At 39.5% G+C, this 25,014-nt stretch overlaps 1 protein-coding gene across 11 annotated transcripts in view; it reads right to left on the bottom strand.

The window, feature by feature from the left end:
- DOCK6 (dedicator of cytokinesis 6) overlaps positions 1-25,014 on the bottom strand; it is a 187,360-nt gene that overhangs the window by 119,419 nt on the left and 42,927 nt on the right. For all 11 annotated transcript variants that reach the window (XM_087925984.1, XM_087925987.1, XM_087925985.1 and 8 more), the window contains exons 11-20: positions 24,476-24,632; positions 22,620-22,744; positions 20,449-20,542; positions 18,463-18,625; positions 7,654-7,771; positions 6,340-6,410; positions 6,006-6,144; positions 5,102-5,203; positions 4,747-4,833; positions 1,809-2,040 (exon numbers count right to left, since the gene is read on the bottom strand). In XM_087925984.1, coding sequence (XP_087782110.1) covers positions 1,809-2,040; positions 4,747-4,833; positions 5,102-5,203; positions 6,006-6,144; positions 6,340-6,410; positions 7,654-7,771; positions 18,463-18,625; positions 20,449-20,542; positions 22,620-22,744; positions 24,476-24,632 — 1,288 coding nt within the window. The remainder of the gene's footprint in view (positions 1-1,808; positions 2,041-4,746; positions 4,834-5,101; positions 5,204-6,005; positions 6,145-6,339; positions 6,411-7,653; positions 7,772-18,462; positions 18,626-20,448; positions 20,543-22,619; positions 22,745-24,475; positions 24,633-25,014) is intronic.

The following is a 25,014-nucleotide window of genomic DNA, read 5'->3' as shown; positions in this document are numbered from 1 at the left end:
GATCATTTCACGAAAGCTCAAGGTGCAATTAAGCATAAAGAGTGTTGTGAGAATTATGGTTTAAAGATGTAATGTATTATATATTGACCTACCCAAAGAGGAGAATGTTAGGAATCTGTCCACCAATCAGTTGGGTTGGCAATATATAAACCAACAATGTATGTTTGTAGCTTTAAGACAAAATCAATGTATTTATTTATACTATATTCCAATTGGTTGATTATATTGCAAATTACCATAAGAGGGAGCTAGAGATCATAGCTTGCTCTCTCTGTCATTCTGTCTCTCTGAGATTCTGTTGCTATCTAAGGATCTCTGTTGTATTTATGCTGTATTTATATTTTGATATTTTTGTTTACTGTAAATGACAAAGGCAACTGGTAAGAAGACTTTGTAATTGGATATTATTTGGACTGTTAAACGTATATGATCTGGACTGTTTATTGGACTGTGCTATTTCTTAAAGTAAACTTTAACTCAATTTAGTGTATCTGTGTATGGCTGGATAATTATTCATAACTACTCTAATAAATGTTTCCATGTGCATATCCTTGTTACTTAAGGGTTATTCTGTGCATATCATAACACCTTTCCTCTCTGTGGTACAGAATTGGAAATGGTACAGAATTGGAAATGTACCATTCTCCATCAATGATTTGAAGATCTTAAATCTGTTTCTATGATTGAACAAGCATTTAATTTTCAATAATAGTATTGCAAGATTATTTAGAAACCTGGAAATAACCAACACATGTCTATTTTTAATTTCCAATGTTTTCCCACCATAGAATAAACTACCTAAACTAAAGGGAACATGAATATATATGGTGTGTTTGTGTGTGTGTGTGTATGTGTGTGTGTGTTTTCAGTTTTAATTGGTTAACAAAGGTATTTGGGAAGAGGGTATTTTCCCCTTACTTTCTTTCTTTTCCCCTTACAACCCCCACCCCCACCCCACCCCCACACCTATAAATACAAAAAATGCTAATTAAAAGGCTGCCTTTAAAAGATTTCTTAAAAGTTAGATGACTGAAAGGTTTAAATCCTATGCATTGGGGCTACTTGAGAGTAGGTCCTAATGAATGATTTGTTATCATACACGAAACTGAGTTACCTGTGCCATAAAATTGGACACCCTCAAAAATAAATATACTCAGATGCTTTTTAGTCAAATAAGACCTGTCATATATTCAACATAATGCAAAAAGAAAATGTTTTAAAATGATTGTGTATGATAACTTAGTATAAAAAAAACAAATTTATGGCAGAAAAAAAATCAACTACTTTCTGTGCAAGGGCATTAACAGACTAATAGAAATACAACAGTGATTGACAGCATTTCTTGCAAACAGCTAAAAAGACTGACAGCACCAGCTAGCTGCTTGTCCCAAGCAGAATTCTACCACTGTGATCCAGAACAATGCTGAAATGTGTACTGATACTTCAAAACTTTTTTGTTATGCTGGCATCCAGAGAGGACTCATCTCAATGTGGAAGTCTAAATCCAAAATGTGAAAGCTGGAATATTACATTTACTTAACAGAATAATAGAATAAGAGAGTTGGAAGGATCTTGGGGGTCTTCTAGTCCAACCCCTTACTCAAGCAGAAGACCCTATGTCCTGGTGAAGACACATTTTTTTTAGTGAGTGGAGGGTATCCCATACCGCAAACATGTTCCCTTCCATCCAACTCTGTAAGAGTAAGGTTTTTTTCCAAAAAATTGGAACATTAGGTTATTCCATTTGTTTCAGATAACAAGAAAATCCTTTCAGAGGAAATGGAGAGGACCATAGATATGACACTCACCAATCTGCCCTGCAATGACAGGTGGATATACAATGAGTTGGATCAGCTTGTTGAGAATCTGATGACTGAAGGCCACCAAAGGTTCCAGGCTAGCCACTCGTAAGTTGCCCACACTAGATTTCAATTCAGACTCTATGTTGTTCTCTGTTAGGATCACATCTTTGAGTCGAAAGGGAAAGGTATATTCTTCTAGCACATGTATCAAAGTGAAGAACTTGTCCAAGAATGGATCCTACCAGAACAAAGAATAGCTGTGTGTTAAATATCGATTAAGTTTTATCATCATTTAACTATACCAATAATATGATGTGATAAAGAGATAAAAATGCATAACAAGTATTAAGGTTGGACAAGAATTTATGGTTCTCCAGATATTGCTGAATTGTAATGCCCGTAATCTTCAACTATCTTGACTAGGAATGAAGGGATTATACTCTAGCAGCAAGGGTGTATATATGTGTGTGTTGGTACCGTGTTTCTCACAAAATAAGGCTGGGCCTTATATATATATATATTTGAGCCCCCCCAAAAATGGCTAGGATGTCTTTTCGGGGGTGAATTAATTTCTCCACCACCACCCCTACGCACCAGCACCGTCTCCAACAACAGCTTCTGAGTCGCTCCCGCTTTTCCTCATCCCCATAACAACAGGAAAAAAAAAGATTTTGAGGTACCTGGGAGCGCTGTGCACTGCGTTTTGGTTTAATCCCAAGCGGCTGGGTGGGCATAAGAGCCAAGCGAGCATCTCTGCTGCTGCTACCCTTGGTGCTCCAGCCTCAGGCTCTGCAAGTTTGCAAAAGTCCCTGTGCGCAGCCCGTTCCTTCATTCCAAGCGCCCAGGCCGAGCTGCAGCTGTCTCTCTCTCTCGCCAGCACCATCTCCAATAACAGTGGCAGCAGTGGCGGGAACTGTGGAAGTTACGGAGGCAACTCCCCCACCCGAGAAGTGGCTAAAACACTTCCACAGTTCCCGCCGCTACTGCCGCCAGCACCGGTGGGAACCAAGGAAGCTACAGAGGCCTGAGAAGCGGCTGAAACGCTGCCGGACATCCACGCCGACACTGCCCACCTGCTGACCCGGTTAAGGGAGGGGTAAGGGAGCCCTCTGTGCGCCACCATGGTGTTAGGAGCAGCTGATGGTGAGGCGTAGCTGCCCGCGGGGCCCTCCTAATGGAAAGTTCCCCCCCGCCTTCCTCCCCAATTTTGCATGTTTTAAACTACACCTAAATTTAGGGGGAGGGGCTTAATTTCATTTTATGCCTAGAAAACATGCTGGGTCTTCCTATTGGGGGGGGGGCGTATTGTTGGAGAAACACGGTGTGTGTGCGTGTGTGTGTGATAATATCCAACTCTATATTAAGGAAGATTAGGATCTGTTTTTAAATCCCTTTATCAAATGTTGGTCTCTTTCATTGTAAGAAACTCAGGAACTGCCAAGCCTGCTATACAATCATCTTTATTTTCTTAGGTTTAATGAGACAGCCATTTCATAAATATGGTCTCTAACACAGACTATTTCTTAAGAATAACTATGAACATTCTGTTTTTCTCAATGGATGTCAGGTCCACCATCATGTCTTGCCATTCTGTTGGAAGTCGTGGGAGGGAGAGGCTTGCTGGCATTTTTGCATGCTTTTGCTTTTGCTGTAACTGCTTGGGAACTAGGGAGCGGGATTGTCTTCAGAGATGGAGAGGACTACCTCCCAGCCAGTTCCAGCCTGATTTCAAGGCTGTCATGCCCTGAGGATGAATTGTTATCTGCCTTACCTCAGTGTTCTCAAAACAACCTTGCAGCATCACATTGGCTGCCGGTGCACTGGTCAGAGGGGTTGAGCTTGCTTTGGGCGTTGCATGGGACTTTTCAGAATCCACCTTGCTTTCCAGCAATCACTTTCTATCAGTAAACATTCTTTTGATTCTACTTAATGGATTCAAGAGTCTTACTTTTCTGAGAGACCAGCTGGGGCATGTCCTTATATTAAGCAAAGGTCAGTCAACCCGGAGAGGCACACTGCCCTACCGTGGGGAATGTGTAATAGATGTCAGACCAACGCAGTGATCAGCAGGAAGCTGAATGTTGGGGGAAGCTTCATCCAGACCTCCCCTGGGCTGGACCTCTCTGAGTGAACACCTGGGTGCACCGGCCTGCTATAGACTGCTCCTGGATGACCAAAGGGCCAGTCTTGTGACTGCTGCAGCTCTGGAATATGGGACCAACTTTCCCACCAACGTCAGCAAGCCACCCTGGGGCGGATTTCCCTCCCCCGTCATTGGTCTTACCTTCCAGTTCCAGCTTGCGTGACTCTATTCAAGGTAAGGCTTGTGTTCGGCCAAAGGGTGGGGGGAGCAGCGGATAGGTGGGCCATGTGGGCAGCGCAGCCTGGATTAATTGCTTTGGGGGGGGGGGGACATTTCTCTGCGGCCACCAAAATTTTCTCGCGGACCACCAGTGGTCCCTGGCCCACTAGTTGACAACCACTGTTTTGGAGGGCATTTCTTAAACTACTGAGGACTGACATGGGGCTTAGCTCAAGTCACCACTCCCAAACTAATGGGGGAGGAGGGGGGTATGAATAATCACATGCTTTCTTTCCTGCCTCCTTGCTTTCCTGAAAATTACTTTCTCTCAATAAAAGTTCCTTTGATTCAACTTAATGGATTCAAGAGTCTTACTTTTCTGAGGGACCAGCTGGTCCTTACAATTTTGCCTAATAAGCTACCAAAGAAGAAATATATTATGAATTTGGAAAAATGTTTGGCATGTATTTTTTTTAAAAAAATACTTTATATGTGAACTAAGACTTCAGTTTTAGATTTGAAGGGGGAAAAACTAATGCAAATTCCCAGCTGAAAAACAACATGATGATACAACCAAGCCTTGGTTTGTTCTTTGTTTTCCTAGAGCAACATAGGAGATCAACCACTGACTTGTCCTCTCACCTGAGTGTGAACAGAGGAGACAGCCAGAATTTCCACACTGAAGACGCCTTTGTGATTATCCACCCACTTCATGCCAGGTAGCTGCACCTACAGAGAAGCAAACCAGGAAAAGATTTATAAACAAAATGCATAAAAAGTTCTGCCAGTGGAAAGTCTAGTAGTCATTGTGAAACAGGCTACAATTCTGAAAAATGAAAACTTATGATTAGTCTGACCTGTCAAAGCCTGGCACAAATTGAGAGAAGTGCAGTGGGAGTAAGAAGTGAGAAAGGAGGCATCTTTCACAATGCAGCCCAGGTAAGGAAAGGCCTTTCAGCCTCTGCTCTCTAAGAAAACAAAGCCATTCTTTACTTACATCAGGAGTGAGCACTGAATAGCTGGGTGGAGGCTTGTCAACTGACACTGGCAAGCAAAACTGCCCTGTTCTTAGCCGTCCATGTTGCATGAGAGGAATCCACTAGAAAGAGAAAACAGGCAAAGTTAAGTTGCAGGTTGACATCTTCACTTGCCACTTTTCCTCTGCAATCCGACCCTCTCTTCCTGTCCCACAGATCAGTTTTAGTAAGAAAAGCAGACCTACAATCACACACAGAACATAGAACAAAAGAATTCTTCTTCTCCAACTATTCCACCTTCCATATTTAAGGCAATTTACTATTGGTATTGACAACAGTAAACCCCACTGAGCACAATTTGGAAGGGAATCCTTATTTTGCCCCATATTACAACCTTTCTTGCCACAGTTATTAAGGGAATCACTTCAATTTTTAAGTTAATAACATGGTTGTTACTAACTGAATCTGGTTTCCCATTGACTTTGCTTGTCAGAAGGTCACAAAAGGTAATCGCATGATCCCAGGACATTGCAACCGTCATAAATATGAGCCAACAGGCAAGCATCCGAATTTTAATCATGTGACCAATGGGATACTGCAATGGTCATAGGTGTGAAAAATGATCATATATTACTTTTTTCAATGCCACTGTAACTTTAAATGGCCACTGAACAAATGAAGGTAAGTTGAGGACTGCCTGTAAAGGGCATTCCAGAAAAATTGATCAAATATGATGAATACTGTATATACAATGACAGATACTCTCAATTCATGGCAAAATTTATTGATAGTCTTAAAGCAGGGGATTCTTGTCCCTTTATCTGAGTTTCTTTGCAAGGGAAGATAGTGGAGATTTAAACTGGTGCCCTTTTACAATGAATCACAGGTGCAACCTTGTAACTCCGCATTACTTTTGAAACTCACTGTGTAACCAACAGGAGTCTCCAGAGGCGTGTTCTGCTTCTGTTGACAGCTAATGTGATAAAAGGTGAAAAGCAGGTGATGGTTGTCTGTCAAATTGGCTGGGATCTTCAGCTTGAACTCCTCATAGAACTCAGGTGATCTGTGGACAGGGATGTTGGAAAGCTGCCATTTAACACTTTACAAAATTTCTTATTTACATATTTGTGATAAAGTTCTGCACAGGAAATCAAAGATCATTTTTTCTGGCAAAGTTTGCATAGTTAAGTGTAGACTAACCAAACAACCACCTATTTACAGCCACCATCAATTCCTAATCTGGTTGCTAAAGACTCACTTGTTATGGTACACAACAGCTGTGTAAGCCTCTTTGACAAACTCACTGCAACTTGATTTTCCAAAGATAACCTGAAGCATAAGGAGAAGCAAAAACAGTATCAGTCAGGAACAGAGAGCATGAAACTCATCTGATCAAGGGAGGGAGCATGAGCACCAGTGAAACAAGCACTTAGAAAAGCCATACGATTTTCATTATTTGCCCACAAATACCACATATACCCATTTACAGAGTCAGCATATTATCCCCAACAATATTTTACTGACCTTGGAAGGATGAGTTGACCTTAAGCTGGTGAGAATCGAACTGCTGCCAACTGCCATCAGTTTGATTCTCAGCGGCCTAAGGTCGACTCAGCCTTCCATCCTTCTGAGATTGATAAAATGGGAAGCCAGATTGTTAGGGGCAATATGCTGACTCTGTAAACTGCTTAGAGAGAGATGTAAAGCACTATGAAGTGGTATATAAATCTAAGTGCTATTGTTATTGCTGCATTTCAATACTTTCCATTCTGGCATGTCTGGGAAGAAAATGAATCTCCATGTGATCCATATCCTTTCCTTTCTTACATTATTTGGATTATTCAAGTCCAGAAATACCATAAGGATAACCTACTGCTACATTGAGCTGAATTTTTTTCACACCCTTTCAAGTATTTTCAATGGCTATTATAACATTGTCATTTACAATCAAGGCAACAAAATCCAATACTTTCCCAACTCCACTAAGAAACACAGACATGATCTTTCAGAAACTCTCCCTTAAGAACTTTCATAAACCCTAGTTGCAGATTTACGCTCTGTAACAGGCTCTGGTTGAAACCATAAGCAAATTGCTATTTTGCAGGAACATTTCTAAGGAAAACTGAATTGAAAGCATCTCCCTTAAATTGGTTACTCAGCATGATTTCTTCTGAACTTATCAAACTTTTTGGCAGGTCATACTGTAATGATAAACCCTGACTGGCTATTAAATTGTCTGGCAAGCACCAGACAACCATTAGTATAAAAGCCCCATGGTTTGAGTATTAAATCTGCTGCAAATACAGCAAAAATTTCATAAGGGAAAATGTTGCACTTTGAGGTTATTTTCTAAACTCAAAATACATTTTCTTTTATGAAAATAGAAATTATAGGAATATAAGTTGCCGGTCTGGTCATAAATGAAACCCCTCACCCACCCTGAATGAAAACTGAATCAAACATGAAAACTGAGTCAAGATTTGGGGCGGTCTCTTCAGGGGCTCCCTTCTGCTCCACAATCCAGTGATGGATGAAAGGCAGGAGGAAGCAACTGAGGATGGGTCTCACTCACAGGCATGGCTTGGCTAGGATCCTCTCCAGCCATAAACTGTAGTTTCACTGCAATGTTTCGCACTGAGCCTTGACGGCTGCTGAAATTCAGATTCTGTGGATAAATGTACAGTAGATTCCTGAAAAAAAATATGAAAAAGAAAAATATTAGACACAAGAGGAAAAAGGAGGAATGTATTATTCTTGAAGCCATAGAAGCAGAAAATTTTATCTTCCAAATCAGAATGTTTTCACATGGAATGCCCGTTCTGCTGCTAGCTTTGCTGTTTTTCAGAATTATCCTATTATTCTTTGCTTCCCAAGTTTTTCATTTTATATTCCAATATTTTGTGCTATGCGCTCACAACAACACATGCTCAGTTCTTGAATTTTTTTGTAGCTTCCTCTGCACCCCTCATTGTTTATACTTCTATAAATTTCTGAGTTTCTCTAAAGCTGGTTATACGTGCCTTTCATAATTAGGAGATGGTGTTTTGAGAATAAGGATTCATACACTTTAGAAAAAGTTTGTTATTAGACTATCGGATCTCCAGTATTGTTTGTCATCTTAAAAAAGATGTGAATTGTTTTCCTGGAAAGGTGGAAGAAAGAGAGAGATTACACAGAAAGAACCAGAGGCATGGCATTGACAACTCTGATGTACAGACATTCAGATTATCCCAGCCCCACAAACAGCAGAAAATTATATAACACTGCTCCTCTGGCCAGTCCAGCCAGGATAAATACATCTATCCTCAAGCTGTGCAATTCCCAAAAACAAACAGAACATCTCTGTCATAATTTGGCTCCTGCCTAGCCTTGTGAAAGTCTGTTGTCCCAAGAGAGGGTCTTTGTGCCCCATCAATGATCAAGAGTAGAATAAGAGCCAAGTTTGAAAACAGTGCTGACTCATTCATAGCCAGAGAGGCAGAAAGATCCCAAGTCCACAATCATCTATATTTTTCCGCTTGAAATCCTCCCACTTTCTCTATATAAGCAGCTTTCAGTCACTCTACTAGACCAATCAGAGCTATGCTGGCTTTCATATTCTTAAGCCTCCTAATGTGCCAGACAGCCATCTCTGTTCCTTCCTGGATAGACCTCCAGTAGGAGGCTCTGCAAAAAGAAGGTTGATGTTGCGACGAGATCAGATATAAGGAGTGGGTCTGCACTACCGTTCTGAGTTCTCCCTGTTGGTGGGCTCCGAAAGGAGCCAAAGCCACCTTATAAGGATGGTGAAGCAAAGAGCCACATCTCTCCTGCCTGACCTGTGGCTTTCTTTCCCTCTCAGTCATGACGAGGAGAAGAGGCAGCCCCAAGATGGCTGCCATGAAGCTGGGACAGCCGAGGACCACCTATTTGTGCTGGACCAGATTTCAGTGAATAATGTGGAACTGGGTGAGAAGATCCTTTTTTTACTAAAACTTAACCCCAAGAGAAAGTTCAGGGGAACTATTAACTCAGAATTATTTGTTAAATACAAATAAAGTATTTTTTAATCATATTTGTTACATTTAGCAAACATACACATATTCATATTGAATTATACTCTTTCATTATTTATTTAATCAATAGTTCAATATCTTATTTTTATTCCAGTCACCATATTATTTAAGTATATTTAATAATACCATCATTCAAATTCTAATTTCCCCTCTTATTATTACTTTTCCTTATTATATAAAATGTGTATTAATCCCCCCTCTCTAGTTTCCATCCTTATTTTAACTTTGATTGTGCCACTACTATATTTAAACATATTCCCTTTCTAACCATCATATCTTATCCGCTTTAATTGTTCGTCTCTTAGCTTGCCTCCTGTATTCCTCTCTTGGATCTTTATTTCTGTCTGCTTCCACATCTTTGCTACTCATTTTAAACATTTTCCCCTTCTCTGCCCTTCTCCATTGTCTAGTTTTCAAAATATCTACTCTTGCCCCTATCTCTCTCCCAGAAGAATCTTCCTAGTTCTCCGTTTCCTTTTTTTATTTCCTTGGAGTACTCTCCCCTTGGCTTATGTTATCAATCCTTATTATTTGTTTCATTTGTTTTGTCTGTTCCATTTTTTCATCTACTCTTTCAATTGGCTCCTCTTCTTCCTGGGCGTCTTGATCACTCATTGTCCTTTGGGTTATATTTCCCAGCATTCCATCTATGCTCTCTATTCAGTTCATAATTTCCATAAAATGTCTTGTCAGTGTCTCCATTGTACTTTGAATTGCCGACGCCATCTCTTCCCAAATTCCACTCCTTTCTTCTTGATGAAGCATTTTGTTAAATTTTGTTGTGTCCCTCTTTTGTCCAATAATCCAAAGATCATATATTCAAACCTATAGTCACTTCTCAAAAAATTCAATATTCTTAACTTTTTTTGTATCTCAAAATTGCTCAACCTGTTCCTCTGGACAATCCCATACGTTTTCCAGAACCTCCTTAGGTCCCTGTATAAATTCAGTCTTGTTTTGTAATTTTCAGGGGTCATTTTAATGATGTCTTTCTTGTTATCACATTTAAATCCCTAGTAATCAAATATTTCCATTTTGGGAGTATGTTATTCTTCCTTTCATCAGCAGGTGGTACTCTTAGATTAGATTTCAATATCAACCAGTTTTTCTCTTTCCCCACAATGTAAAAAAAAATGTTGACTTTTAAGTAGATAATTCCAGCATTTCAAAATGCCTATCCAAAGCAGTGCCTATCCAAATTGAAAGTCCAATTTTCTATATTTTAACTTTTTTCTGCTTTTTCCCTTTACTTCTTTTCCTACAATTTTAAAATTTTCTCAAAGTGCTAGGTTACTTCTAGTTTTAAAAATAGTTGTGAACGTCTCTTTTCCTGGATATTCTTTTGGGGTTAAAATTTGAATAAAAAGAATTCTTATCACCCAGTTCACTCCCAAAGTCCACTCCTGCACTGTGCTTAGATGGTCATTGGCTGTCCCAGTTTCATGGCAACCATCTTAGACTGCCTCTTCTCCTCACCTTGGCATAGAGGGAAAAAAGCCCTGCGGTTCAGCAGGAGAGTTGCAATCTCTCCTGCGACCTCTCAGAGCACCTCTCCTTAGCTTCGCCACCCCTACAAGGTGGCTTTGGCTGCTTTCGGAGCCCACAAACAGGGAAAAGCCAGCACAGGAGCAGAGAGGTCTGTTCCCTGTGACTGGTAATGCTGTGAAGCCCCACCCCTCTGTATGGTGATTGACATAAAAATAACATATTGAAATATTGAATAACCAAATAATGAAGGAATATAAGTTGAACAAGCAAATAATGGAAATTTTAATTTAACATAAATGTTTGTATTATTATTAGAATTATATAAGCTTGGTAAATGTAATAATATGGTTAATAATATTCTATTCGTATTAAAAGATATGACATTTAGAATAGGTTGATTTGCATAAAAATAACACATTGAAATACTGAATAACTAAATAATGAAAGATTGTAATTGTAAGGTCCTGCCTCTCCTTCTCTCTCAAGAAAGTAAAAACTCTTAAAAACTTAGTATTTCAGAAGGAACCTTTTATTGAGCAGAAGTGATAGCAGAACCAAAGCAAAGCACTCTAAGTCCCCTCAGGCAATACACTTAGAAATAAGGCATTAGAAACCTCCAGTCCAGTGTAGATTCAGCCAATCCACAGGTGTGAAGATGTTATGGTAATGACTGTCCTGAGAACCAGATAAGCAGGCATTCCCAGGTTCATCTTCCACCTGCCTTCAGAGTGAAAAAACCCACATGGCCCTCCCTCCCTTATACATTTCCCAAAAGGTGAGAAAATCTCAGGGCGCTTAGGTGCCAGGATAAAGGTTATAAAATAGCAGTTGTCAGAGGTAATAAGAAAGAAGTATATTTGGGGACCCCGCCTTTCCTCCCAGGTGAATGGCAGCATCAGTCTAGGGATCTGATAATAATCTAATAAAAATGTGTATTATTACTAGAATTATATAAGCTTGTTAAATGAAAAATATAAGTGATACTATTTTATTTGTATCAAAATGTATGACACACAAGTGCCAGACTGTTCACGCATTGATATGTTTATAAAAATAAAAAACTTGGGGGGGAATAAGAATTATTTGTTAAAGCATGTGTAAACACTTTGAGAAAATTATCAAACCAGAAGGAAAAGAATTAAAGAGAGAGACAGAAAAACTTTTTTCTTCTTTAAAAATACAGGAAATTGGACTCCCAAACTGGGAAGACGTGGAATTGAGAAGGCATTTTAAAATGCTGGAATTACAGATTTAAAAATTAACACTGCTTTTATATTTGAATTACAATTCAAAATAATTAAAATCAGATCTACCAGCAACAATGTTGCTATGCAGGGGGCGCCATCTGCTGATGAGAGAAAAATATACAAGACTGGGAAGATTTCTTTGAAGGACTGTGAAAATACCTACTGGGTTATATTCACCTACCCTAAGACCACTGGAGATTTAAATATGAGAACAAGGAAGATTTTTAATTAAAATGACCCCGAAATATTATGTTATATGATTGAACTTATAAAAGTGACTTAAGGAGGCTTGGATAACTCTCTGAACTATTTCAGTGGAACTGACTGACTATTTGTGAGACATAAAGAACTGTGGTTAGTGTGCATTCTGAAGAATAGCCTCAGCTTTGAATAAAGGGTTCTTGGGCTATTGGCCAAAAGTGGGATTTATTAAACAAGACAAGATGCAATACATGGATGAAAGGAGTAGAACTTTGAATGAGACGGAGCTGATGTTTCAAAGCATAAAAGATATGATACAGAAAGAACGCAAGGTGACTATAGAATTAATAGATGGCATCGACGAAAAAGTGGAAAATATTATACAAGGGATAATGAGTAAAGACCAAGATGCTCAGGAAAAGAAGGAGCCAGCAGAAGGGATGGAGGAAGAAGCAGAACTGGGAAATCAGTGAAAAGAAGACAACAAGGAGGAGATATCAATAACACTAACAATTACTGATGAATCTAACCAGGGGAAAACATTTTAAGAGATTTAATAAGAGAATTGGAGAAGCAGAAAGATGCTTTGGCAATAGTAATGGGAGACTTCAATTATCCTGATATCAATTGGAAAACTAATTCTGCACCAAGTGAGAAATCAAATAAGTTCCTAACCAACCTAGCTGACAACTTTGTTGTCCAAAAGGTAGAGGGTGAAACTAGAGGGACAGCCAGACTGGACTTAATTCTTACAAACAGAGAAGAAATGATAGAGGTTGTTGAAACTGCAGGAACCTTAGGTGAGAGTGACCATGTCATACTAGAATTCAACACAACACAAACACAAGCAACAGAACATCATGACACCAGAGTCTTGGATTTTAAAAGAGCTGATTTCAATAAACTCAGAGAGAACTTGGGAAAGATTCCATGGATGAAAATCCTAAAGGGGAAAACAACTCAAGAATCTTGGGAAACTCTAAAAAGTATGATCATAGAAGCCCAGACCAGCACAATACCACTGAGAAAGAAAAACAAGAAATCCAAGAAGAAACCAGCATGGCTGCACAAAGATCTCTCTGGCAAATTGAAAGAAAAAAAGGACAAGTACAAAAAATGGAAAGAAGGACATACAACTAAGGCAGAATATCAGCAGATAGCCAGAATCTGCAAAGAAGGAGTCAAGATAGCAAAGGCTCAGAACGAACAAAGACTTGCAACAAAAGTCTAAGATAATAAAAAAAAGTTTCTTCCAACATATAAATAACAAGAAAAAAATCAAGGAAACAGTTGGTCCACTAAACAGAGAAGATGGCAAGGAAGTAACAGGCAACAGAGAGAAAGCAGAGCTGCTTAACTCATTCTTTGCATCTGTCTTCACGCAAAAATAAAACTATAGCTCAACCCACCAAAAACATACCGTATTTCCCCATGTATAAGCACCCCCTTTGTATAAGCCACCCCCCCCAATTTTTGGACTGTGAAGTTTTGAAAAAAATATTTTATTAGAGAAACAAGTTATGAAGAAAGAAAATTTACAAAGAAACAAAATTCGACGTCCTAGATCTACAACTTCGGTCATGACGCCTGAAGCGGTGCGGGCGGCGCTAGCAATCTACGATCGGAACGAGAGTAGGAACGAAGCATTCAGGCCGATGCCTAGCGTATGCATTTCTATCGCGTACTCGCACTCGTAATCGTATCGTCACTTACAATTTTTACAAAAAAGTATAGCATACTGCTGGAAAACCAGTTTATTCCTACTTTATTATTTTATGCATTTTTCACGTATAAAAAGTGTACCTGCTTTGTATATGCCACCCCCCTACTTTTTGGGCTTGAAAATTTTGGAAAAAAGGGGTGGCTTATACATGGGGAAATACAGTAACTGTAAAAGACAGATCAGAAATAAAAGTTAAAATAAGCAAAAAAATAGTAAGAGAACACCTGTCTGATCTTGATGAACACAAATCACCGGGGCCTGATGGATTACATCTCAGAGTTTTAAAGGAACTGACAGAGGTCATCTCAGAACCACTGCACCATATCTTTCAAAAATCCTGGAGCACTGGGGAACTACCAGAGGACTGGAAAAGGGCTTATGTGGTTCCCATCTTCAAAAAAGGGAAAAAAAACAGACCCAGAAAACTATACACCAATCAGCCTAACAGCAATACCGGGGAAGATACTGGAAAAGATAATAAAAAAACAGATCTGCCAACATCTAAAAACAAGTAAAGTAATAACTAGCAGTCAGCACGGGTTTGTTAAAAACAGATCATGCCAAACCAATCTTATTTCATACTTCAACACAGTGACTAAATTAGTAGACCAGCAAAATACTGTGGACATAATACAGTATATTTAGATTTCAGCAAGGCATTCGACAAAGTAGACCATAACCTACTTCTTAGTAAGCTAGAAAAAAGTGGAATAGATAGCACCACCACTAGATGGATTCGCAACTGGCTGACAAACCATACCCAATGATTAGTCCTTAATGGGTCTATGTCTACATGGAAGGAAGGAAGCAGAGGGGTACCACAAGGTTCCATCTTAGGTCCAGTACTCTTCAATATCTTCATAAACAACTTAGATGAAGGAATAGAAGGGGAACTTACCAAATTTGCAGATGATACTAAACTGGCAGGAATAGCTAACACCCTAGAAGATAGGCTCAAGATCCAGATGGATCTTGACAAACTTGAACACTGAGCCCTATCTAAAATGAAATTCAATGGAGAGAAAAGTAAAGTCCTACACTTAGGCAAGAAAAACCAAAAGTACACATATAGATTGGGTGAAACCAGGCTTAATAGCAGTAACTATGAGAGGGATCTTGGAGTCTTAATGGACAACCAGCTAAATATGAGCCAGAAGTGTGCAGTGGCAGCCAAAAAAGCCAATGCAATCCTAAATTGCATTAACAGAGGGATACAATCAAGATCAAGAGTGGTACTAATATCATTATATAAAGCCTTAGTAAGACCAAACCTAGAGTACTGCATCCAGTTTTGGTCACCACACTATAAAAAAAGATGTTGAAAATCTAGCAAAAGTGCAGAGAAGAGCAACCAGGATGATTGGGGACTGGAGACTAAAACTTATGAAGAACGGTTGCAGGAATTGGGCTTGGCTAGGCTAGTAAAGAGAAGGACCAGGACAGACATGATAGCAGTCTTCCAATATTTGAGAGGCTGCCACAGGGAGGAAGGGGTCAAGCTATTTTCGAAAGCACCCGAAGGCCAGCAAGCAATAATGGATGGAAACTGAACAAGGAGAGATTTCACCTGGAAATAAGGAGAAACATTCTGACAGTGAGAACGATCAACCAATGGAACAGCTTGCCTTCGGAAATTGTGGGAACGCCATCATTTGAGACTTTCAAGAAGAGATTGGACTACCATTTGTCAGAAATGGTGTAGGGTCTCCCGCTTGGGTGGGGGGTTGGACTAGATGACCTACAAGGTCCCTTCCAACTCTGATTATCTGTTATCTGAGATATCAATAATATTAACAATTACTGATGAAGCTTACCAGGGGAAAACATTTTAAGAGATTTAAAAAAAGAATTGGAGAAGCAGGAAGATGCTTTGGCAACGGAGATAGGGATCAGAGCAGATAGTCATAAAGTTAAGACAGCGGAAGAGAGAAGAGATGGGAGAAATATTTAGATTGAACAGCCAGGATGTAAACGTAGATGTAGATAGAGACAAAGATCCAAGAGAAGAATATGGGAGGCAAGTCAAAAAAAATGAGACTTAAAATATTGATGTGGTCAAGAGATGATGGATAGAAAAAGAGAGAGAGAGAGAGAGAAGATCCTTTTTTAAGAACACATTTTAACATAAACAGGTGTATTAACATTAGAATGATATAAACTGGATGAAAGCAAAGAATATCAATAGAATTATTTTGTATGTATTGTTACAGGTGCTAGAATAATATATTGAAACATTGAACAGGTCATATTTTTTGGAAATGTGGTAGTATTCATGGATGTGCTTCTTGTCTGGATTGCCTTAAAGACCTAACAACTCATGAGACTTCTTATTGTACCTTCCATCTATATACCCGATCATCTTCCACCTCACCAAAATCCATTCCCAATTATATTTACTGCTTCTCTTTATAGTTCACTTGCCTGACTAATACAAGCAACCAGAAGGGAGGCCCTTACTGCCATAGGGAGGAACTGCCCTACACTAACTTTTGCAGGCGATCTGGGATCATGGAAACTTTCCTGTTTCCACTATGTTGGGAGCTGCAGCTCTATAAAGGATAATAGTTGTAGCTCAGAGTTGAAATGAGGGATCCTGATGCTCTCTAAGCTTGGCTGTTTTCTTGCAGATGTTTCACTACCGAAACTAGGTAACATAACTCTGTGTGACAGCAAGACCCACTTCCTATGATAAATTATACAAAACCCTCTTGGCCACATGACACTCTAGAATGCAAAGAGAAAATATATGAAGGCTTGGAAGAATTAATGTCTCTGACTGCAAAAAATTTCAACGACTAGTGAAAGCCTGCCCAGGGTTAAGAGGAGTAATTTTTTTCAAGTCATATTAGCTTCTAAACTGGAGAGGGACTCACATGCCAGTTTTCTCTCTGAGAAGAGTTCCCACACTCATATCTAGTCCCAGCTGGGTAAGCTTCACCAGCCTGTCTCTCTGCTCCCGGAAAGGAATGGCATAAAGCTGTTATGATGTATAGTTGTAACTAATAAAAAATCACACAGTACACTTCACATGGGACCAAGCATAAAATAACCAACTCTTTCAAGCAGCATACAGTTAAGTTTCAGCAATGGCAATCAAATCTGCTTTAATCTTATAAGCTTATTTTCAGCTTACCCAGATCCCTTTTAAGGTGATGTCTGATTTAACAGTCTGTGCAGCAGAGGTCTTAGGGCAAGGATTAGAGTTGTCTGAGTTATTAGCTGGCATTTCTTCAGTACCAAGAGCATTATAGGGATAATTCCTACTGGTCAGCTGTATCAATTCCAACCCCCCACCCCTACTCCCAATTCTTACAGCTTTTCTTCGATGCACAAACTTATTTCACTAGCAAAGCTGATAAAGAGAATAAACAGGCTACCTGCCATAGATACAAGAGTTTTCTGGTACGCTGTTCCTTTTCTAGAGAGCCAAGTTGCCATTGTAATTTAATTAGTGGTACTATAAGACCTTGCCAAGCACATTAGAAAGCATCCACATGAATAAAGCTCTTTCCTAAGAAGGCCCACCTTAGAAGAATGGATGAGGGAAAGGGTTGGGGGAGATCAGTCTATGAAAGGCAAATAGAGGACATGCAGTGAAAGAAGTGAAAGCTCTTCAGTGTTTGCTGTCTCAAGCACAGCATGCAAGGGCACTCCTGTAAGAACCAATCTCTCCTCTCCTCAAGGCCCATGTGCAACAGCAGGCTGAACAGAAAAAAAAATGCTGCTCTGGATTCAAGAAAAAAGCAAGACAAGAGGAAAATATATTCCTTAGGGAGGATACTATTACACATATCAAATGATACCAGTGGCCCTGGCAGAGTTGACTCCTACATGTAACAACAGATTATTACAGTGCTCATATCACTGACAAGGGAGATATTTATCTCATATTGGTTATTGGTTAACAAACATGAGGTTATATTTAACAAGATCTATCCTCCATACTCTATAAAGGCTGGACAGTATAACTGTCCAATGCAACTGCATATGTCCCTTTTCAGATGAAGAACCACAGAGGACTGAATGGGGGAATCTGAAACGAGTTTACGTTGCACTTAAGTATGACTAGCCCTGTAGACATAGAGATAAACTAGTAAGAGATCAGAAGAAGAAAGTAATCCAGTAGATAATCAGCATATTTATCCCTGTTGGATTTCATTATGCTGGCTGAGGGCAGAGACATCATCATATGAACTATGGTGGCACAATGGTTAAATGTAGGACTGCAAGCTATGTCTGGCGACTGCCAAAAATTTGACAGTTCGAATTTCACTGGCTCAAAGCTGACTCAGCCTTCCATCCTTCCATGGTCGGTAAAATGAGATCCCAGATTGTTGGGGACAATATGGCGATTCTGTAAATTACTTAGAGAGGGCTGTAAAGCACTATGAAGTGGTATATAAGTGCTATTGCTATTCCTTAAGTTCTCCTGCAGACTTTTAAATAAGGGTTTTATTTTAACACAAAAAGGGAAAGGAAAGGAAAGGAAAGGAAAGGAAAGGAAAGGAAAGGAAAGGAAAGGAAAGGAAAGGAAAGGAAAGGAAAGAAGAAAGAAGGAAGGAAAGCCTTTTCTTGCAAGTTTTGAGTAAGAAAGTAAAAAAACATCCAAAACAGAGCTTCTTTTCTCTCAGAGACTACACTTGCAATGTCACAAGATGTTTGCTCACCGATATGTTGTGTGAGGGATGTAGACTTCTCGAACAGGGAATTCAAGGATCTCCTTGGTGGGTCGGACACGCAAATCAGGGTAGGGCTTGACATGCAACAGTTCAGGTGAGAGGCAATAATGGGGGTTTTCTGGCACTGGTGAAATATCAATCTTGAATTGAGCTGTGATGCAAAAACAATAGGAATGTAAGAATGATTTACTGTACATACAGAGCAACATGTCTAGACAGGCATCAAGCACAAGGACTGACCATGGACAACTAGAAGATGGGGAGACGCTGAGATCCATCTTTAATATCCCATGTGAAGCCATTCTGAAGCTGAAGAGCGAGCACTAGAAGGTGTCAGAACAAGAGCTAGACTACTGGAACTAGCAGAGATAGAACTGACCCTTCACACACAGATCTTCATGTACAATGCTAAGGTATAATATGCTTTGTTTTGTAATAGTATTTCCATGTGGTGGGACTTATCTCCAGGGGGATGAGTCTGATTACTGAGATGAAGTGGACCGGTTGCTTTCGTGGTGTGGAGACAATAACTTGGTCCTCAACACCAATAAGACGAAGGAGCTTATAGTGGACTATAGAAGGAACAGATCAGACATCCAGCCTGTGCTTATCAATGGAGACCGAGTGGACCAAGTGGCCAGTTTTATGGATATTACCATAAAAGAGGACCTTACCTGCGGTGCTCACATTGCAGCACTGGTCAAAAGGGCCCAGCAGAGATTAAACTACCTGAGACTTCTCAGAAAACAACTAAATGGAAAACTGCTGGTAACCTTCTACTTCTGCCCCATAGAGGGTATCTTAATGCACCTCTGTATGGTTTGCCAATTGCACAGTGGCAGATAGGAGAGCACTCCAGAGGGTTAACATCATTGCCCAAGAGATCACTGGTTGCCCTCTCCCCTCTCTGGAAGAGCTTTATAGCTCTCGCTGACTTAAGCAAGTTCAAAACATTCTTAAAGATCCATCTCATCCTGGGCACCTTTTTTTTAACTATTACCATCTGGCAGACGGTACGGAATAATAAAAACAAGGGCAAATAGTCTGAAAAACAGCTTCTATTCCAGGGCAGTAGCTCTGTTGAATTCTAATGTAGAGTGCAGTGTTGGTGTGGTGTTGGGGTTTTCAATTCAATGTGTGGAGTGTGAAGGATGTGTGTTTGTGTTTAGTTTCATGGTCATGATGTACACTGAAAATGGTGTTTGATTTCATTGTACGAGATGCAATGACAAGAAAGTAAACTAACTTAGCATTGAGCATGGAGATCTATGTGTGAAGGGGTTAATTCTATGTGTGAAGAGTCAAGGGAATTCTGAAAAACTATGGATTAGCCATTAGCCATAGAACTGGGATTTAGATTACAAAAACCATTGGCAGAGATGGGTGGATATAGAAATTGAATGAATGAATGAATGAATGAATGAATGAATGAATGAATGAATGAATGAATATAGTGACTCTGCATGGCTGATAGCTTTGTGAGTCCAGGTTTTGTGGATGGATGCCTGCATAGCCAAAAGAGAGTCAATTTGGTCTAGTGGCATCAGGCTAGAAAGACAGTGAGTTTTAATCCAGCCTTAGCCATGAAAGCTGGCTAAGTGACCTTGGATCAGTCACTTTTTCTCAGCCCAGCCCACCCCACTGAGTTGTTGTGGGGAAAATAGGAGGAGGAAGATATGTTAGATATGTTCAACACTTTGAGTTATTTGTAAAAACAATAGAGGTGGAATACAAATAAATAAATAAAAGCCTTTGACTTCATCAGGCTGAGCTCTCTAGAGAATGTAGCTATTTCAGTACTTTGAGGAATGGATATTTCATTTACCACAATGCAATTTCCAAAGTACCAGTTGAAAACTGGCAGTTCAGTTCTACTTCATAACACAATTTGAAATACATTGGGATTCAGAAAAGATCATGATAGAAGAAGTAACATAAAGGGGCAGAGATTGGTATTACAATACCCTATTTTACCTGTAACTGGACGGAGTCTTCTCAGGACAGAAGATGGGCGCCTCATATCTGCTAGAAACTTGTACAAGTCCTCATCACTAAGACGATCACCTTCCTGACAATGAAGAGAGGCAGAAGAAAAACAAATAAGGTGGCATTCACTAGTATAATGAATAACGCCTCTCATGAATGTTCTCTATTACCTCTCACCCACAAATGTTCATACAGAGCTTCAATATTCAAAAATCAAGACAGAGGGCACAACATGCCAAGACTCTCAGCCTTCAAATCTGCTTTGTACTGAAAATAGGCTGAAAATGTGTTGATTTGATTAATAAGATTAATCTGTTCAGTTTTTTTTGTAGGGTTTGTTTTTCAATTTTACAGAGGTCATTTTGGTTTTATTCTTCTCCCTAGGTCATTTGGTATGATTTTCTTTCTATTTTTCCTCTTGTTTATAGAGATATAAAGATAGTCCTCGACTTACTACAGTACATTTAGTGACAGTGGAAAGTTACAGTGGCACTAAAAAAGTGACTTATGGCCATTTTTCACAGTTATGACCTTTGCAGCATCCCCATGATCATGTGATCAAAATTCCAATGCTAGGCAACTGGTTCATATTTATAACCATTGCCGTGTTTCGAGGTTGTGTGATTACTTTTGGCAACCGTCTGACAAGCAAAGTCAATGGGGAAAGTCAGATTCACTTAACAACCAGGTTAACAGATTAACAGAGTTGGAAGGGACCTTGTAGGTCATCTAGTCCAACCCCCCACACAAGCAGGAGACCCTACACCATTTCTGACAAATGGCAGTCCAATCTCTTCTTGAAAGTCCCAAGTGATGAAGCTTCCACAACTTCTGAAGGCAAGCTGTTTCATTGGTTGATTATTCTCACTGTGAGAAAATTTCTCCTTATTTCCAGGTTAAATCTCTCCTTGTTCAAGTTTCCATCCATTATTCCTTGTCTCACCTACAGGTGCCTTGAAAAACAAGTTGACATCCCCCCCCCCCACTCCTCTCTGTGGCAGCCCCTCAAATATTGGAAGACATGCTATCATGTCTCCCCTGGTCCTTCTCTTCACTAGACTAGTCAAGCCCAGTTCCTGTAACCGTTCTTCATATGTTTTAGTCTCCAGTCCCCTAATCATCCTGGTTGTTCTTCTCTGTACTTTTTCTAGAATCTCAACATCTTTTTTATAGTGTGGTGACCAAAACTGGATGCAGTACTCTAGGTGTGGTCTTACTAAGGCTTTATAGAGTGGCATTAGTACTTCCCTTGATCTTGATGGTATCCCTCTGTTAATGCAATTTAGGATTGCATTGGCTTTTTTGGCTGCCACCGCACACTGCTAGCTCAGTTAACTGGTTGTCCACTAAGACTCCAAGATCCCTCTCACAGTTACTGCTATTGAGCCTGGTTTCACCCAGTCTATATGTGTGCTTTTGGTTTTTCTTGCCCAAGTGTAGGACTTTACTTTTCAGTGAAGGACTTCACTACACTGACTTATCAACTGCAGTCATTCACTCAACAACTGTGGCAAGAAAAATGGGGCAAAACTCACTTAACTTAAATGTTTCACTTAACAACAGAAATTTTGGCCTCAACTGTAGTCGTAAGTTTAGGACTACCAGTAGTACATTAGAGTTTTTTTCTAAAGTATGTAGATATTTATACTATAGTAATACAATTCATATAGTTATACTGCAGTTACTTAAAATGTAGCATTACAAATTGATGACTAAACTTTTTAAAGATATGTTAACTGTAATCTTTTTAATGTTGATTAAAACAATATTTAAAAAGAAACACTTTAGAAGTGCAGCATGCCAAGGAATATGGAGACAAGGGCATCTTGAAGGCTTTGTTTCTCCCAGCCACCTTCCTTTAAGACCCTGGGGCTTACCCATTCTATTAAGCAAGAACTCTGTGTCCATCCCACTGGCATATTTTCATTTTGGGAGGAAAAGGAAAAGGGATTTCCCCACTCTTTCATGGCAGACTAATTACCATTTTTGCCAGAAGAGATTCTGGAAATTCATGCTTTAGCCACTTCACAGATGCATCGAGGAAACAAACAGTGCCATACAAACAGCCCCTCTGATTCTATGTCTACATTCTCACAGAAATGTTAAATCTACATGATGCTCTGGGTGAGACTAGTCCAAAAAACATTCTAACTTGTAACCTGTTTGAAAAAATTGGTGATTGTGAGGGTGGCTGGACGGAAGTTGCTAAAGCTGCACATCTCCTCCCCAACACTCAAGCGTCCATAGGCTTTCCTCTTGCGCTCATTCCAGGTACCTTTGCGCTCTGCAAAAGAAGAGTGTGTTCAATGGGAAAGGCATGCACCTGCCCTTAGAGGTCATAAGCAAGAAATAACCTAACAGTTAGATGAGATACTATTATGGTCTTCAAATTCCTTATCTCCAGCACAGAAAAAGAGAGTAATCTTATTTCAAAGGCAAACATAAGGGATACAGACTACAGTTTGCATATAATCTGTCTGAGAGAGTAGAGGACCAATTAGCCATTTTTGAAAATTATTCTCATGCTTTTTAAAAACAAAAGCAAATCAAAAGAGCCTCCAAGAAATAGAACACAAACCATTAATACATCTGCCTGGAAGGGAATCTCAGTATCCTGAAAATGGGCCCTAAACTATCACAGTCCATTACAACGCTATATTCTGATGACTCTTGTCAGGGGGTATCTCCAAAGCTCCCAGAGGGAGTCAGTGGAATATAAAAAGCTATGTGAACACTATAGCAGAGACAAGACACAATGAAGTTTGCAAACAGCATTCAAACAAGGGACCTTGAAATATGACCACTAAGATGGACTTAAATTGCTTATCTCTAATTGTGAATCTACTGAAAGAGTATCCCTTTCTTTTTTAAAAAAGTTGATTTCCTTAGAATTGGTTTCCACCCTCATGGTCATAAATAAAATGCATCACTCTGTATTGCAGTATTGGGATCCTCATGTTGAATGCCTGCATGTCAGTTTTATGTTGACTGCAATTGTCTTGTGCTAGTAAACTATCAGAAAGAATGACTCAGCCAGGGGAAAGGAATGGCATTTTCTTCCTGATGCCGGGCACAAGGCATCTTCGTTTTCATTCTGGAAGAATAATATACTTTCTAATGTGTCAAGCCCATGCACCATAGCTGGCAAGACCAAAGGGAAAAAAAAACAGCATGTATTTCAGCAAGTTATCTTTAATGCTAAATAAATAGAAACTCTTGGAAACTAAGAAAAATTTCAGAGCCTCATTTAGAATCACATTTTTAAGTTGAGAATTTAAAGTGAGTTAATTAAAGTGAAGTCTCATTTAAATGTTTCCCCACATGAACTGAATTGTCATTTATGAGGTAATCTATCAACAGATCTACCCTGCTTGATTTACTTTATTTTGTATGGCCTCCCATCTGACTTAAGTGATTCTGGGAAGCTTACAATAGTTAAAAACAACAATCTCAAAATAAAAAATAGAAACATAAAATGCCAGAAGCCACTTAGAAAATAAAAATAAGCATGGCCAGTGGTCAAAGTCCATTCTTGAATCAAGCTCAACAGTGTAAAGGTTCCCCACCATTATCAGACAGAAAAGGTATCCCTGAAATAGCCTGATTCCATGCCATGTATGGCTTTATAGGTCATTATTAGCACTTTGAAATGCACCTGGGAGCATACCGGTAATCAGTGCAGCTCATGGAGTAGAGATGCAATGTGCACTGACTGAGGAGCACAAATAACTGCCAGTGCTACTCCATTTTGCATGAGCTGCAGCTTCCAAATGCTTTTCAAAGACAGCTTTCCTCATCACCCCACATTATGCATTCTATTTTTCACTCAAACCACCTATGGCACAGTGCCCATTCTCACAGAGAGAGTTTTAAATTTGATCCAGAAATTATTCGTTCCTATCCTATCTTGGGGCCAAGACCTAAATACCCAAACAAGTAGAACTGAATTCAAAGAGAAATTATTATGCAAATGCAGATAATTCTTCTCCACTGAGTTCAGCCTTAAATGACTAACCATTTTCAGAGTCCGAAGCATCCCTCTCAAGCATCCCAGTAGTGCTAATTATATTCATGAGGTGGATGGCAGTCCAGGCAAACGGCATACGGTAGCGCCCCAACCGGGTGCAAAATTGTTCTCCTGTCACTCGCAGCTTCTCCAACTTCTCCTTGTTCTGAAAGCACAAGCAGAAAACACCATCGCTGTGTTTCAATTCTAATTGTTTGATCCTTATTACAATTTTAACCAAATTTGTGCTGTGTAGATGTGTTGGGCTACAAAAGGCAAAATGGCAGAAAATTATGTGAGCTGAAGGCACTGTGTTAGGAAAAGCTGCCCAAATTATCATTCTGAATGACAAACTATTATTATTCCAGTGAAAATGACTGCAGTTAGGGGAATGATTCAGATGAAATTAAGCTAAATTAACAGGTCTGTCCTACATAATACAATCATCTATTTTCAAAATATCCTCCGCCCCCCAAAAAAAAAACAATCTGGCAGAGCAAGCTACTATATATAATCAGGCAGTAAACCTCACACTCAAACTAACGTTA

The sequence above is a fragment of the Pseudonaja textilis genome, chromosome 2 (genome assembly GCF_049901715.1).
Source record: "Pseudonaja textilis isolate UNSWEBS1 chromosome 2, rPseTex1.2, whole genome shotgun sequence".
NCBI classification, from domain to species: Eukaryota; Metazoa; Chordata; class Lepidosauria; order Squamata; family Elapidae; genus Pseudonaja; species Pseudonaja textilis.
The sequence above is the reverse complement of the archived record's forward strand: the minus strand, read 5'-3'. Positions and strand labels throughout refer to the sequence as shown.